Source organism: Macrosteles quadrilineatus, unplaced genomic scaffold, assembly GCF_028750875.1.
Source record: "Macrosteles quadrilineatus isolate MER2022 unplaced genomic scaffold, UCM_ALF_1.0 Scaffold_9__3_contigs__length_116548681, whole genome shotgun sequence".
Classification (NCBI taxonomy): Eukaryota; Metazoa; Arthropoda; class Insecta; order Hemiptera; family Cicadellidae; genus Macrosteles; species Macrosteles quadrilineatus.
In genome coordinates, this window is record NW_026542602.1 from 72921207 (window position 1) to 72936426 (window position 15220).

General features: G+C 34.4%; 1 protein-coding gene across 1 annotated transcript in view; it reads left to right on the forward strand.

Annotated features, from left to right (window-relative positions):
* LOC129002100 (UDP-glycosyltransferase UGT5-like) overlaps positions 1 to 15220 on the forward strand; it is a 31716-nt gene continuing 16496 nt past the window's right edge. The window contains exon 1 of the mRNA XM_054429654.1: positions 1 to 902. Coding sequence (XP_054285629.1) covers positions 69 to 902 — 834 coding nt within the window. The 5' untranslated portion in view covers positions 1 to 68. The remainder of the gene's footprint in view (positions 903 to 15220) is intronic.

Consider the following 15220-nt stretch of genomic DNA (forward strand, 5'->3'; position numbering starts at 1 on the left):
TGTTAGTGTGAGGTGGGGACAGTAGTACCGCGATAGCCTAGTGTAGTAGTCTCCCCGGAGCGCTCATCATGCATGCACCTCCTCGCTGCCCCGTGCTCCTCGCCCTCGCCCTCGTGGCCCTCTCCCAGCCGTCCAGTCCCAGCAGGATCCTCGCCGTGTTTCCCACCGTGTCCAAGAGTCACTTCGACGTGTTCCAACCCCTGCTGCTCGCCCTGGCTAAGCGTGGACATGACGTCACCGTGGTTAACAGCTTCCCACAGCCCAGCGTGGTCGGCAACTACACAGACATCAGTCTCAGAGACTTCAAGAGGATCTTCTTCAACGACATCACCTTCACGATGTTCCCGCACACTCCGGCCACGTTCGTCGACAACCACATGTTCCTCATCTCGGAGATCCCCGAGACAGAACGCGCCTTCACACACCCCGACGTTAAGGGGTTGTTGGAAAGTGACAAACATTTTGATCTCGTAATCACTGAATTGTGGAACAGTGACGTCTTCCTCGGGTTCGGTCATAAATTTAAAGCTCCAATCATCGCGATGAGCTCTTGTACGATTCTTCCGTGGGGAAACGCACGGTTTGGAAATCCAGACAACCCCGCTTACGTCCCGAATGCGTTCTCCCCCAAAATGGGGGCTTTGAACTTCTGGCAGAGGGTGTACAATACTTATCAACTGCTGAGCTCCAAGTTCCTTTACCGGTTCGTCTACAACCCTCGGTCAGAAAGGATTGCCCAGAAGATGTTCGGCGACTCCTTGCCTCCCCTGGAGGTCCTGGCCAGGAACACCTCCCTGTTGATGGTCAACACTCACCACGCCTTGCACGGCCCTCGCCCCCTTAGTCCCCAGGTGGTGGAGATAGGAGGTATCCACGTCAAGGAGCCCAAACCTCTAGACAAGGTAACTAAGTAAATTCTTCAAATTTGTACGATCCTCGATTATCTGACTTTAGGATAGTTGACAATACCATTTGCAGTATTATTTAAAAGACAGATTGTATACAAAAGTGCATTACAAAATGTCGTGGGTAAACCATTACGTATCGTCTCATGTTCAATCCCAAAGAATGATGACTTCCGACGACATATATAGCTGACTTATAACGTGTACATACTGTACATGTACATTACAAGGTAGGAGTATGACATTTATCAAGTGTGTTGATAAACTTATATAGAACATTTTAGTTCTTATGTGAGAGTAGACAGACAACTATGCATTCCGTCTCCCCAGAGAAGATTTAAGGTTTTATAATATAGGGCACAACAATTTAAATCATATCTATTTTAAAGTGCTTAGACTGCGGTGATTACAACGTTTTTCTTTCTCTTTACATGTATGAATGAGTAGGCCTATCCTAGATTTTTATAATCTAAGTTTGTGTAAACTATGCTTGATTGTTAACGTTTCTACCTTGCTGGTCAAATATGGTCTCTACCTTTCTCTGAAACGGTTTTAGGTAATTGTTGGAAACATAGTTTTTGATAAATAATACTATGGCATTTGTCAATGTAAGCAAATCTCCTAGCTAATGTCGAGTGTATCCCTAAAATGCTATGAGAATTTAAAATGCGTGTACAGAAAATATCTGCTGAATTTGTAAACCGCAAATACGGTCGTTACGAAATTCAATTGCATTGCTGATTTATAACTGACAGTGGATGCATTTAAATGCATAGTTCATCGAATAGGTTATCAAGGGCATGTCAATAGGTTTTTCAATTGAGTAATATTTCAATAAATAACCGACTATAATTTCTCACAAAATAAAGTGTTTTATCACTAATATGAAAAAATAAAAAAAGACCAAGTAAAATTTGTATGAAATCAAAAGAACGCGAAACAATATGAAGATTGTTTTTACTAATTAAAACTGTATACATCGAGTTTCCTGCTACTGAGCATTTTATTGTGCATTTGGCTATTAAATTGTAACATAAACGCAGCTAAATGCTCATTCACCGTTATTAAGTTGAACGTACAAAAAGTGTTGTTTAACTTTTACGACATAATAGGCCTATTGTTTTTGTAAAACATTAAAAATCTGCTTTAATTTCAACAATTTTTCATTTAGTTTTTTATAGCCGAAAATACAATACAAATCAAACTAAGAAAACTAGACAAAATGTCTGAGCTATGAATCCTACAAAAGTTTTGTTGCTACTGGATGTTGTGTTTTTCCTAGTTTAAAAGATCGATTTGAATGCAACGTAAGACAAAACAATTTTTCAGTTGTAACATATTAAATTTCCTTTTACGATCATTTCTTTCGGATCTATAGGACTAATTAAAAATCATGTCAAACAAAATTACAGTCATATATTGTGAGTTTTTTTTACCTATATAGTACAGTTTATGTACAGACAATAATTAGACAATCACGGTTTATTTTCTTGTACTATGCATATGAATGACTATGTTTATACTGTGTTCTTACCGAAACAAAAATGCTCCAATGTTGGCCTTTAAGAAGGTTTTACTTTAGGTTTAATCCGCATTATTATTTATTATAACTGTACTTGACTTACATGGATGCATGCATATACATGTCAAGATGTATGTTTTTATGCATACCTTACTCTACGATAAATTTATTGCAGATAATATTTTGCTTTTTTCCAAAGATTAGATTGTTATTTAGGGCAAGATATATTATATCAAATCAGATGAAAAATGTTTCGGTAGTATGTTTCTATGGTACGATTTAACCTGTTTACGATCTTTATTCATAGATTTGTCCTAACTAGGTGAAACCCGTCGAATTCGACTGTTACTTGTGGTTTTACGTAAATTCAGCTAACTGCGATAGATAGAGTGAAGTTATTAAAACCTAGTTAAATGAAGGGAGGCTAAACATAACTATGAGTATGACGATTGTGTACCTTAAAAACGTGGTTGATGAATTCGTTGAATACAATATTTTCCACCATAAACTTAACTATTTTGACTAGGACTCATTCAGCACTTTCATTTCCTACTACACGTGAACGGAGAACAACACAAATGCTCAGTTTAAAAAGAGTTGCAACCTTGTACGCATTTTTAGGTTATTTTGGTGATAAACAAAGACAATTTTAATTCTTAAACAGGTCAAATAATAGAAAACGTTAATGTTAACAAACTAAAAATAGAGGAGTAAGGTATTCAAGAGTGTTTACGTACTTACCTCTAGTTTACGTACTTACCTTTAAATAGGTTCCATTAATAATTAAGTTAAGCTAAAAAAAACACGGTGCTATTTTACTTATCTAACTCTTTCTTATGTTAAAAATATTTTATAAGGATTTCGTCCCTTTTATAAGCAACTCTTCTTGCCCGGTTCCCCTTATAAATGGGCGATAAGCGGAAACGGAGGAACGGGAGTCTAAGCAGCGGACGGCTCCAATGTCGTAATTTGATCTACAACAGTTAAAAATTATATTTTCAATTAATTAGCATAAATGTTGGAATTTATAAACGAATACTTTTAGAGGTAAAATGTGAATCAATTTATAAAACTTCAAAATAAAATGTTTGAGATAAACCTTTTTAAATTAACCAATTTTATATTCAAAAGAATATTTTTCTGGGTAAATTAATTGCAAACTCCTTTTTGTACTAAAGCGAACCTGTATGGCCCACAGAGCCCAGCTCGCAATATAGTTTGCAAAAAGCACGTACGCTATTCCATTGCAGCATGTTACGTAATATTCAATACCAAGCCACTTCATTAACTATATACACCGGAGGATATTGGCATTGGCTTTCCCGTAGAGTATTACTGTACTAAGTTCATTGACCCCTCGCTTCCGAGAAAGTACCGCAAGCCGACGGAAAACCCAAAATTAAAGGATCTCTGTAGAGATTATAGGCTAAGATTGTATCTACGATCCTACGTCAGATCTCAGAGGAAATCACTTCGCGAAACATGCGTTGAGGGGAGTTCTAATCAGCTGTACAAGTAATGTCACCCTTGAGATACTACAGTCAGGTCGACCTTAACTAGGTGGTTTTTGCAGGCTCCGATATAGTTGCCGGTGTATCTGTCACCGTTTAGTGAAAAAAAAAACTGGAAAAAATTATCCAGTTTCTACAGGAAAAACCTGACGCGATACCCTCGCTGGCTATTTTGCAAAGCCAACATATGCGGATAGTAACAGGTCCGTGAAGTTGGCGTACCCATATTAGCGTATCCACTTTTGATCATACCAATCGTTAGTTCATCGTTAGTTCTCGATAGTTCCCAAATTTTTTCGTTAGTTCTCAAAAAATAAAAAAGTTATAGCCGATTATAAGTGGGTACGCTAACTTCACACTTCCGGGTTCTAGCACGCGCCGATTTCTGAGGAGAAATGTTTACATCTATATAACAATCGTTAGTTCTTCGTTAGTCCTCGATAGTTCCCAAATTTTTTCGTTAGTTCTCAAAAAATAAAAAAGTTATGAGGCATACAAAGTGGGTACGCTAACTTCACAATTGTACAATTTCCAGCGGGAACAGTTTTTTTACTATAAATGCCTATATCTATATACCAATCGTTAGTTCTTCGTTAGTTCTCGATAGTTCTCCAAAATTAACGTTAGTTCTCAAAAAATAAAAAAGTTACGAAGCATAAAAAGTGGGTACGCCAACTTCACAGTTATAGAATTTCCAGCGGGCACAGTTTTTTTACTATAAATGACTATATCTATATACCAGTCGTTAGTTCTTCGTTAGTTCTCGATAGTTCTCCAATATTTACGTTAGTTCTCAAAAAATAAAAAAGTTAAGAGGCATACAAAGTGGGTACAACAACTCTACAATTATGGAATTTCCAGCGGGCACGGTTTTTTTACTATAAATACCTATATCTATAAACCAATCGTAAGTTCTTCGTTAGTTCTCGATAGTTCTCCAATATTAACGTTAGTTCTCAAAAAATAAAAAAGTTAAGAGGCATACAAAGTGGGTACGCTAACTTCACAATTGTACAATTTCCAGCGGGAACAGTTTTTTTACTATAAATGCCTATATCTATATACCAATCGTTAGTTCTTCGTTAGTTCTCGATAGTTCTCCAATATTTACGTTAGTTCTCAAAAAATAAAAAAGTTACGAAGCATAAAAAGTGGGTACGCCAACTTCACAGTTATAGAATTTCCAGCGGGCACATTTTTTTTACTATAAATGCCTATATCTATATACCAATCGTTAGTTCTTCGTTAGTTCTCGATAGTTCTCCAATATTTACGTTAGTTCTCAAAAAATAAAAAAGTTAAGAGGCATACAAAGTGGGTACGCACACTTCACAATTATAGAATTTCCAGCGGGCACAGTTTTTTTACTATAAATACCTATATCTATATACCAATCGTTAGTTCTTTGTTAGTTCTCGATAGTTCTCCAATATTAACGTTAGTTCTCAAAAAATAAAAAAGTTAAGAGGCATACAAAGTGGGTACGCTAACTTCACAATTGTACAATTTCCAGCGGGAACAGTTTTTTTACTATAAATGCCTATATCTATATACCAATCGTTAGTTCTTCGTTAGTTCTCGATAGTTCTCCAAAATTAACGTTAGTTCTCAAAAAATAAAAAAGTTAAGAGGCATACAAAGTGGGTACGCTAACTTCACAACTATACAATTTCCAGCAGGCACCGTTTTCTGACTATAAATGCTAAGGCTATATCTATACACCAATCGTTAGTTCTTCGTTAGTTCTCGATAGTTCTCCAATATTTACGTTAGTTCTCAAAAAATAAAAGTTACGAAGCATAAAAAGTGGGTACGCCAACTTCACAACTATAGAATTTCCAGCGGGCACTGTTTACTGACTATAAATGCCTGTATCTATATACCAATCGTTAGTTCTTCGTTAGTTCTCGATAGTTCTCCAATATTTACGTTAGTTCTCAAAAAATAAAAAAGTTACGAGGCATACAAAGAGGGTTCGCTAATTTCACAATTATACAATTTCCAGCGGGCACCTTTTTCTGACTATAAATGCCTATATCTATATACCAATCGTTAGGTCTTCGTTAGTTCTCGATAGTTCTGTAATATTTACGTTAGTTCTCAAAAAAATGAAAAAGTTACTAGGCGTACAAAGTGAGTACGCTGACTTTAAATTTATAAAATTTCCTGCGGGCACCGTTTTCTGACTAAAAACGCTTATATCTATTTACCAATTTTTAGTTCTTCGTTATGTCGTCTTAGTTCCCCAATATTATTACTAGTTCTTAAAAAATAAAATGGCAAGAAGGTCTTAAACGTGGTTATGCCAACCTCAAACCCAAATCATTCCTAGCGTGCACCCTTGTCTGACTAAAAGTGCCTATATCTTAATATTAGGCCTAATCGTAAGATGGGCTCACTCATTTATTTTGTTAGTTCTAAAAAAATTAAATAAATATACGTATAGCCAATAATCAATAGATAAACTTATTTAATGCTTCTGATTTCCAGCGCGCACCTTCATTCAACGAAAAATGCTTACAGTATACTACTATACAACTAAATAAATATTGTCTCGACCCCGCCATACCCAATACGCCATGCTAGTAATGTGTTGTACACATTTATTCCATCCACTATACTCCAGTCTCCAGTTTGTTCAAGTCCGTATGACCTTCCAGTCTCGATCCGTGCAACTGTCACTCGTAAAGTGTTACGTTTAATGATGTAATTTTATAATACTAATACCGAACACAAACAAATACAAACAATACAAACGATTAGTTTAATTAACCAAACAGAAGTTCTTTGATCGTACATATTTTATCTGCTTAATCCAATTCAAATAATAAATTACTTATAAATTACTGCTTATAAATTACTTTATACCATTTTACTTAGCAGACTCTGGTTTTCATTTTGATGGATAGTTTATTTTGTTTCCATGATGGACTTTTTATAAAATGCACTTTTTCACACAACTAAGTAGGTATAAATATGATTTCATTGCTTATCTAAAACCAATTTTTGGAAGCGTTGTCTTTTTTGGATGTTCTAATTAACTGAACATATTCAACTGTTAATCATTTTGATAACGTACTCAAAATTATCACTCCTAAAAAATAATCTAACCGAGTGACACCTGCAACTACTATTGCGGATATCACAGATAAGCGCTATCCTGGAACTGATAAGCAATCCTTTCTCTAGTTATTCTAATGTCAGTGTTACTTTGATTTTCATTGTGTGAAGATGAATCAAATTACAATGCATGGAACTAAAAATTGGTATATAGATTTAAGTGTTTTTAGTCGGAAAACGGTGCCCGCTGGAAATTTTATAATTTTGAAGTCAGCGTACTCACTTTGTATGCCTCGTAACTTTTTTATTTTTTTTTTAGAACTAACGTAAATATTGGAGAACTATCGAGAACTAACAAAGAACTAACGATTGGTATATAGATGTAAGCATTTTTATTTAAAAAAAACTGTGCCTGCTGGAAATTCTATAATTGTGAGGTTGGCGTACCCACTTTTTATGCTTCGTAACTTTTTCATTTTTTGAGAACTAACGCAAATATTGGAGAATTATCGAGAACTAACGAAGAACTAACGATTGGTATATAAATATAAGCATTTTTATTTAGAAAACTGTGCCCGCTGGAAATTCTATAATTGTGAAGTTGGCGTACCCACTTTTTATGCTTCGTAACTTTTTCATTTTTTGAGAACTAACGCAAATATTGGAGAACTATCGAGAACTAACGAAGAACTAACGATTGGCATATAGATATAAGCATTTATAGTCAAAAAACGGTGTCCGCTGGATATTCTATAATTGTGAAGTTAGCGTACCCACTTTGTATGCCTCGTAGCTTTTTTATTTTTTGAGAACTAACGTAAATATTGGAGAACTATCGAGAACTAACGAAGAACTAACGATTGGTGTATAGATATAAGCATTTATAGTCAGAAAACGGTGCCCGCTGGAAATTGTATAGTTGTGAAGTTAGCGTACCCACTTTGTATGCCTCATAACTTTTTTATTTTTTGAGAAACTAACGAAAAAATTGGAGAACTATCGAGAACTAACGACAAACTAACGATTGGTATATAGATATAGGTATTTACAGTAAAGAAACTGTGCCCGCTGGAAATTCTATAATTGTGAAGTGTGCGTACCCACTTTGTATGCCTCTTAACTTTTTTATTTTTTGAGAACTAACGTAAATATTGGAGAACTATCGAAAACTAACGAAGAACTAACGATTGGTATATAGATATAGGCATTTATAGTAAAAAAAACTGTGCCCGCTGGAAATTCTATAACTGTGAAGTTGGCGTACCCACTTTTTATGCTTCGTAACTTTTTTATTTTTGAGAACTAACGTTAATTTTGGAGAACTATCGAGAACTAACGAAGAACTAACGATTGGTATATAGATATAGGCATTTATAGTAAAAAAACTGTTCCCGCTGGAAATTGTACAATTGTGAAGTTAGCGTACCCACTTTGTATGCCTCTTAACTTTTTTTATTTTTTGAGAACTAACGTTAATATTGGAGAACTATCGAGAACTAACGAAGAACTAACGATTGGTATATAGATATAGGTATTTATAGTAAAAAAACTGTGCCCGCTGGAAATTCTATAATTGTGAAGTGTGCGTACCCACTTTGTATGCCTCTTAACTTTTTTATTTTTTGAGAACTAACGTAAATATTGGAGAACTATCGAGAACTAACGAAGAACTAACGATTGGTATATAGATATAGGCATTTATAGTAAAAAAACTGTTCCCGCTGGAAATTGTACAATTGTGAAGTTAGCGTACCCACTTTGTATGCCTCTTAACTTTTTTATTTTTTGAGAACTAACGTTAATATTGGAGAACTATCGAGAACTAACGAAGAACTAACGATTGGTATATAGATATAGGCATTTATAGTAAAAAAACTGTGCCCGCTGGAAATTCTATAATTGTGAAGTTGGCGTACCCACTTTGTATGCCTCTTAACTTTTTTATTTTTTGAGAACTAACGTAAATATTGGAGAACTATCGAGAACTAACGAAGAACTAACGATTGGTATATAGATATAGGCATTTATAGTAAAAATACTGTGCCCGCTGGAAATTCTATAACTGTGAAGTTGGCGTACCCACTTTTTATGCTTCGTATCTTTTTTATTTTTTGAGAACTAACGTTAATTTTGGAGAACTATCGAGAACTAACGAAGAACTAACGATTGGTATATAGATATAGGCATTTATAGTAAAAAAACTGTTCCCGCTGGAAATTGTACAATTGTGAAGTTAGCGTACCCACTTTGTATGCCTCATAACTTTTTTATTTTTTGAGAACTAACGAAAAAATTTGGGAACTATCGAGGACTAACGAAGAACTAACGATTGGTATATAGATGTAAACATTTCTCCTCAGAAAACGGCGCGTGCTAGAACCCGGAAGTGTGAAGTTAGCGTACCCACTTATAATCGGCTATAACTTTTTTATCTTTTGAGAACTAACGAAAAAATTTGGGAACTATCGAGAACTAACGATGAACTAACGATTGGTATGATCAAAAGTGGATACGCTAATATGGGTACGCCAACTTCACGGACCTGATAGTAACTTATTGGCAAGACTTTTACCTTACTTCACAAGGAAATCTTGTGCAGATATTATTTATGTCGGCCTTTGAACAGGGTTGAATTCCTTTTATAAAACTGCTGACCTTAACAATTATAAAACATGCATTCAGTTAGTTTAAATTATAAGTTGTATTGATGATTTTCTTCTGTTTTGAAACGTATGAATTTATAATACGAATTAAATTACAGGTCAATAAATGTATATTGAAATGTTTGTGTACATAATTTCATCAATCAGGGTCTTATGTTGCAATTTCTTGTGCTTCAAAAATACATTAACCAAAAACATGAAAATATTGACTATAAAAGAAGCATATATTGATTTTTAGAAACTTATTTATCAAATCTTTTTGTCTTAGTTTTGTTTGAATGTAAATTCTTTTAGAGTATTCACTATCGTTTTCTTTGTATAAGATTGGGACAGCTTACAATCAAACTAAAAAAGTAGGGGCATTGCGTAATAAAAGGTAACTGGACTCTAGCTTATAAGAAAATTTCCTTACATGTGTGCTTTTTTACTTTGATTTGTAGTATTGCTGCAACGAGAAATAAAGAAAAACTGTTGTGTTGGTTGTGTTTTAAAATAAACATGTAATATATAGGCTTTGTTACTTTAAACTAAAATCTACTTGATATGATAATAAGCGATGTTCTTTATTTAAACAAACAAAAAAAGTTTCTTTCGGCTCCTCTGGATCCCAAACCTAAAAAGTACATTCTTTAAGTTTAATCATAAAGACTTCGGATTAACAGTTATTGTGAAAAATCTGCCAAAAGTTAGATTTGATAATATTGTTATTATATGTGTGAGTTCGTTTTCAATTTTTGATGACACCAATGTCAAATCACAAGTAAAAAGTATTTTGTTTATTTTGGTTCTTGCTTGTTACCAAAATGATAAATCAAAATAAGACGATCCCAAAAACACCGGATGGAAGCTTTAGGCATTGGTAAACTAAACTATTTTAGGAGACACTATACTCACGACCACTACAGGTCATACCGTCATTACCAGGTCGTTCACGACGTATTCTGCAGCTTCCGCACGTGAATTGTGCATATTTCTAAGTATCCGTTCAGTTTACTCTTCATAAAGGAGCAGACAGGGTCATGAAGGTGACTTGCTAACTAGTTCCGTTTCCGTTGTGTCAATGGATGAGGTCGGAGACAAATAGGCTAGTCGCTTCGTGTATTGACCGAGTGACCTTGACTAGTATGAAACGCTCATCAAGCCAGACCCTCTCTAGACCATGTATCATGTTCAGTATCGCATGACATGCACAGAGATAGCAAATCTAGAATCCAAACCGAACATGTTGAACTTTAGGATCAGCTAATCTGATGTTGAGCAATTTTTTATCACAATTATCCCAATGCTTTTCCTACAGTTACCTGACAAAATGGTCTTCGTTGCACTGATTAGCATGCAAAGTAGGTAATTGTTGCATTTACTTACTTTGCCGCACTCCAGTATTAAAACCAAACAACACAATACAGTGTGCTTTTACTAGGCACGTAATTCGTGTACGCTTGAAAATAAGTTGGCAACACAGATACTACAAATACGATCAGCTGGTGTAGCGTTTTCCAGCCACCTACATTATATTTTGTTCTACGCTTGGATTCAACCAAACCTAAAACGTGTTGTTTGAAAGACTAATTACTTATACGCTTTATAGTGTAGGAAAATATAATGTGTAACGCGAGAGCAAAGTGCATAGCCTAACTATTTTATACCAAAGTAGAAATTTGATCCGAATGCAACAGTTGAAGCCAAATGAATAATTAAATATAGCATTCTGCCGGAAAGGTAGCAAAGGTACCTGCCGGACCCAAAATTTAGAAAAGGTGTTGAGGGGCTCCTTTTGGCAAACCCTTTGTACAAAAACAGAGAATTTTTTGATTTGAAAGAAGAACTTGTAAGTAGTTTTTTTTAGTTTTTCAACCGAGTGCTGTGTGCTGTTTTTTTTTTTTTTTTTTTCTCTTCTCTTTGCATGGAGAGTTTCAGGAATGTAATTCTTTATATTGGTAAGAAACCTTGTACCATTGTCTTATTTTAGTTTTTATTCTTTTTTAGCTATAGTTGACTGACGTTTTCCAGCAATGTAACCACATTTTATGGAAATAAAAATTCTTGATTCTTGATTCTTGATTCTTGCATTTTCGATTGAGACACTCGCAGGGTTGCTGTTAAAATGCTACTTCCTTGTTAGTTTTCGAAATGTTATACCTAATGGATGTGGCTGATGTGCTATATTTTACAATAAGTTTTCGTGTCAGTTTGCCTGAAAGGTTGGCTTATTTGACAGAAATCAGTAATTTAAATCAGTATACTCTGTCTTTCTCTCAATTCAACTTCAAAAAATGCCTATATTTTTGACATGTAAATGGGACATTTACTACTCTTCTTAGTCAAATATAAAAAAAAAACTCCAATTCAACAGCACGCTTGATAACTAGTTGCAAGTAAAGGCTTACCAAAGTATAGTGTATAGACTGTGTTAAGCACAGGTATAGTTTTACTATAGATACTGTACATGACCTTGTATCGTAACGTTATTCTACTGAGACCAACACGACTTCTAACTATTCACCGCGACCTCTGGTAGATCGTGTTGCCTTCAGTAACTGACACCGAAGACCTATTGAGAAGATAATCTACATAAAGAAGATCAAGTTATAGATATAGGGTTGTGTTACCGTATTGGCTTCATGATACCTTGTGTAGCATTGGACTTCAACTTAATCAACTTTTAATTTCTGAGATTTCATTTTTTCTGCCCGTTTCGTTTTACTAGTCATGTCTCACTGAATAGCCTAGGTCCTTGATTAACAACCTCCTTATTCATCGCAGTGAACCAAATAATTATCAAATCAAATAACAAAATTTATTTCCTAACAAAATTAAAATAACAACACAAACGTACGCAAGCTTCAGTGAAACAAACAAAGCAAACGTCTTATTTACTCAATGATAAAAGTATACTACAACATGTGGATGAAAAACTGCGGTGTCAATAAATACAGTACTGTGCCATCAAGTTAACAACCTAGTGACCGAATAGGCCTAAGCGGGTTGGAATACTTTGCTAAAGTTTATTTTCTAACAATAATGCAATTAGATGTATTGTTAATTTAAACCAAATATCATAAGAAGTTAATGGATACGTATAAGAAATTGTTTAATGTAAATTTCCTTTTATTTTTTGAAGCAGGCGAATTTTACTGCGATGACTCCCCATCAATCTAGCCAAACAGGTACAAATTGGATCAGCAAACCAATTAACTTGTGGACCAATTACAACAATGGATTAATAGAACTTAATCAGAATAATATACTGTTACAGGAATTATCTGATGAATAGTATTGAGCATGTTCGGTACCGTATTACCATTGACTAAGGAAATTACTGAGCAATTATATAAATATAACTGTTCGAATACGTTGACTGTGATATCAACGATATCAATCTACACCTAAATACCTCAGAATGTATATGTTTAACCTTCAAATAGCTTATTGATGCTTTTAAATGTCACTTACATCAAATGTCGTACTTTCAACAATGCTGGGTCAATGTGGAAAGTTTAATCACAACAATGATGATTCAAAAAATCGCATTGCATTTAATAGTCCAGTCAATGAATGATCCAAAAGTAGGTGTAGGGTGCGTGAGCAGGTAACTAAGCGATTCCTTCAGAAACTTGTTCAGGGGGCTTAGGGTGTTAACATACCAAAAGTCCTGACTCCTAGGTGGTGAGCCAGGGGGTGGAGGGGGGAAAAAGGGGGGGGGGAAAGGTATGCATTTTGGGTTTTTTGATTATATCTCGAAAACTATCAACTTTTTGTATACTATAGTAAATTATAAAATTGAAGAAGATTAAATTTTCTACAAGAAAAGTATATAATGTGTTTATTTTGGTTCAACAGATTACGAGTTATAACTTATTTAATTGATATCTTATTAAAATACTCCTTCCATAAGAAATACATGTAAATTAGTATGCGAAATGGGGCGAATCCTATCCGCCCAAAGGAAATTTAACTGATATTCTGGAAATCTTGACAAAATTTCCAGTAATTTGACACTTTAATCATGAAATTTTGTCAAAAATTAAAGCGAGGGTGAGCGTTTAAAAATGGGATGATTTAAGGTTTTTTTTTTATATTTCCAATAAAAAAAACACCAAAACTCGACATTTTGTTACCTCGCCCTCGCCTTAATTTTGGATCAATTTTAATGATTAAAGTGTCAAATTACTGGAAATTTTGTCAAGATTTCCAGAATATCATTTATATTTCCTTTGGGCGGATAGGATTTGCCCCATTTCGCATACTAATTTACATGTATTTCTTATGGAAGGAGTATTTTAATAAGATATCAATTAAATAAGTTATAACTCGTAATCTGTTGAACCAAAATAAACACATTATATACTTTTCTTGTAGAAAATTTAATCTTCTTCAATTTTATAATTTACTATAGTATACAAAAAGTTGATAGTTTTCGAGATATAATAAAAAAACCCAAAATGCGCACCTTTCTCCCCCCCTTTTCCCCCCCTCCACCCCCTGGCTCACCACCTAGGAGTCAGGACTTTTGGTATGTTAACACCCTAAGCCCCCTGAACAAGTTTCTGAAGGAATCGCTTAGTTACCTGCTCACGCACTCTACACCTCATTCCTTGACTGGACTATTAAACGGATTTGGAAAAGTCTATTAACCAATTTGAGCGAACGTGTGGACGCAACTCAATAAAATCTACATACATGTGGGATTGCAAATTATACAAATACTGATTGCTTTAGCAGGTAAATTGTATAGTCAAATTACTCGTAGTAGTTTGTTCAGCCTTGCAAAAAATATTGCTATAGACTTTGTCGCAGTGTTAGTAGTCATGCTGTATTTAAATAACAATGCGTATGTTTGAATACTCAGGAATTATAATTTTATAAATAGTGAAAATAATCACTTTCAAGGTTAACCGTATTGTAAATTTTACGTTACACACTCAGCAGGGTAACTTCACATAAAACCTACTAGAGATATCGGAGGAATTAACAAATAAAAATGAGAGTGAAGATCCCATTACTATATGAACCTCAAGTATTCTGTCCTTGAGATAATTTTAAGTGTTCGGGTCGAGTGGTTCGACGTGCGAATGTTATCATAAATCGTGACTAATCCCAATGTCAGAAAGCTGCTTGCGAATCATAAAATGCATAATAACATTCCTAGTTAAACTGTTATCAGCAATACGACACATATTTTCTCCCATTTAGCTTGTCAACAACCTTTATAATGGGTAAGTAGTGGAAGTACCTATGACATTTCATATGAAAATTCATATAAGTTGCAATAACTTGTGAACGTTATTTGTTACAGCAATGGGGGTTTACACAATTTTGTTTAGAATTATAAGAACCACAACACATTAATTTTAATCAAAACCTGATTTTTCCTAAAATCTGAATTTTTTTATTTTAAGGGGTTGTAATGAGAGAATAACATAAGTTCCAATAACTTTTTATCCATAATTTTTACGGAAAAAGGATTTGTATTATTTTGTTCAGAATTTTATTGACTATAACATACTAAAATGTTATTAAAATCGTTCACACCATTTGCGAAAAAAATGTCGTTATTTT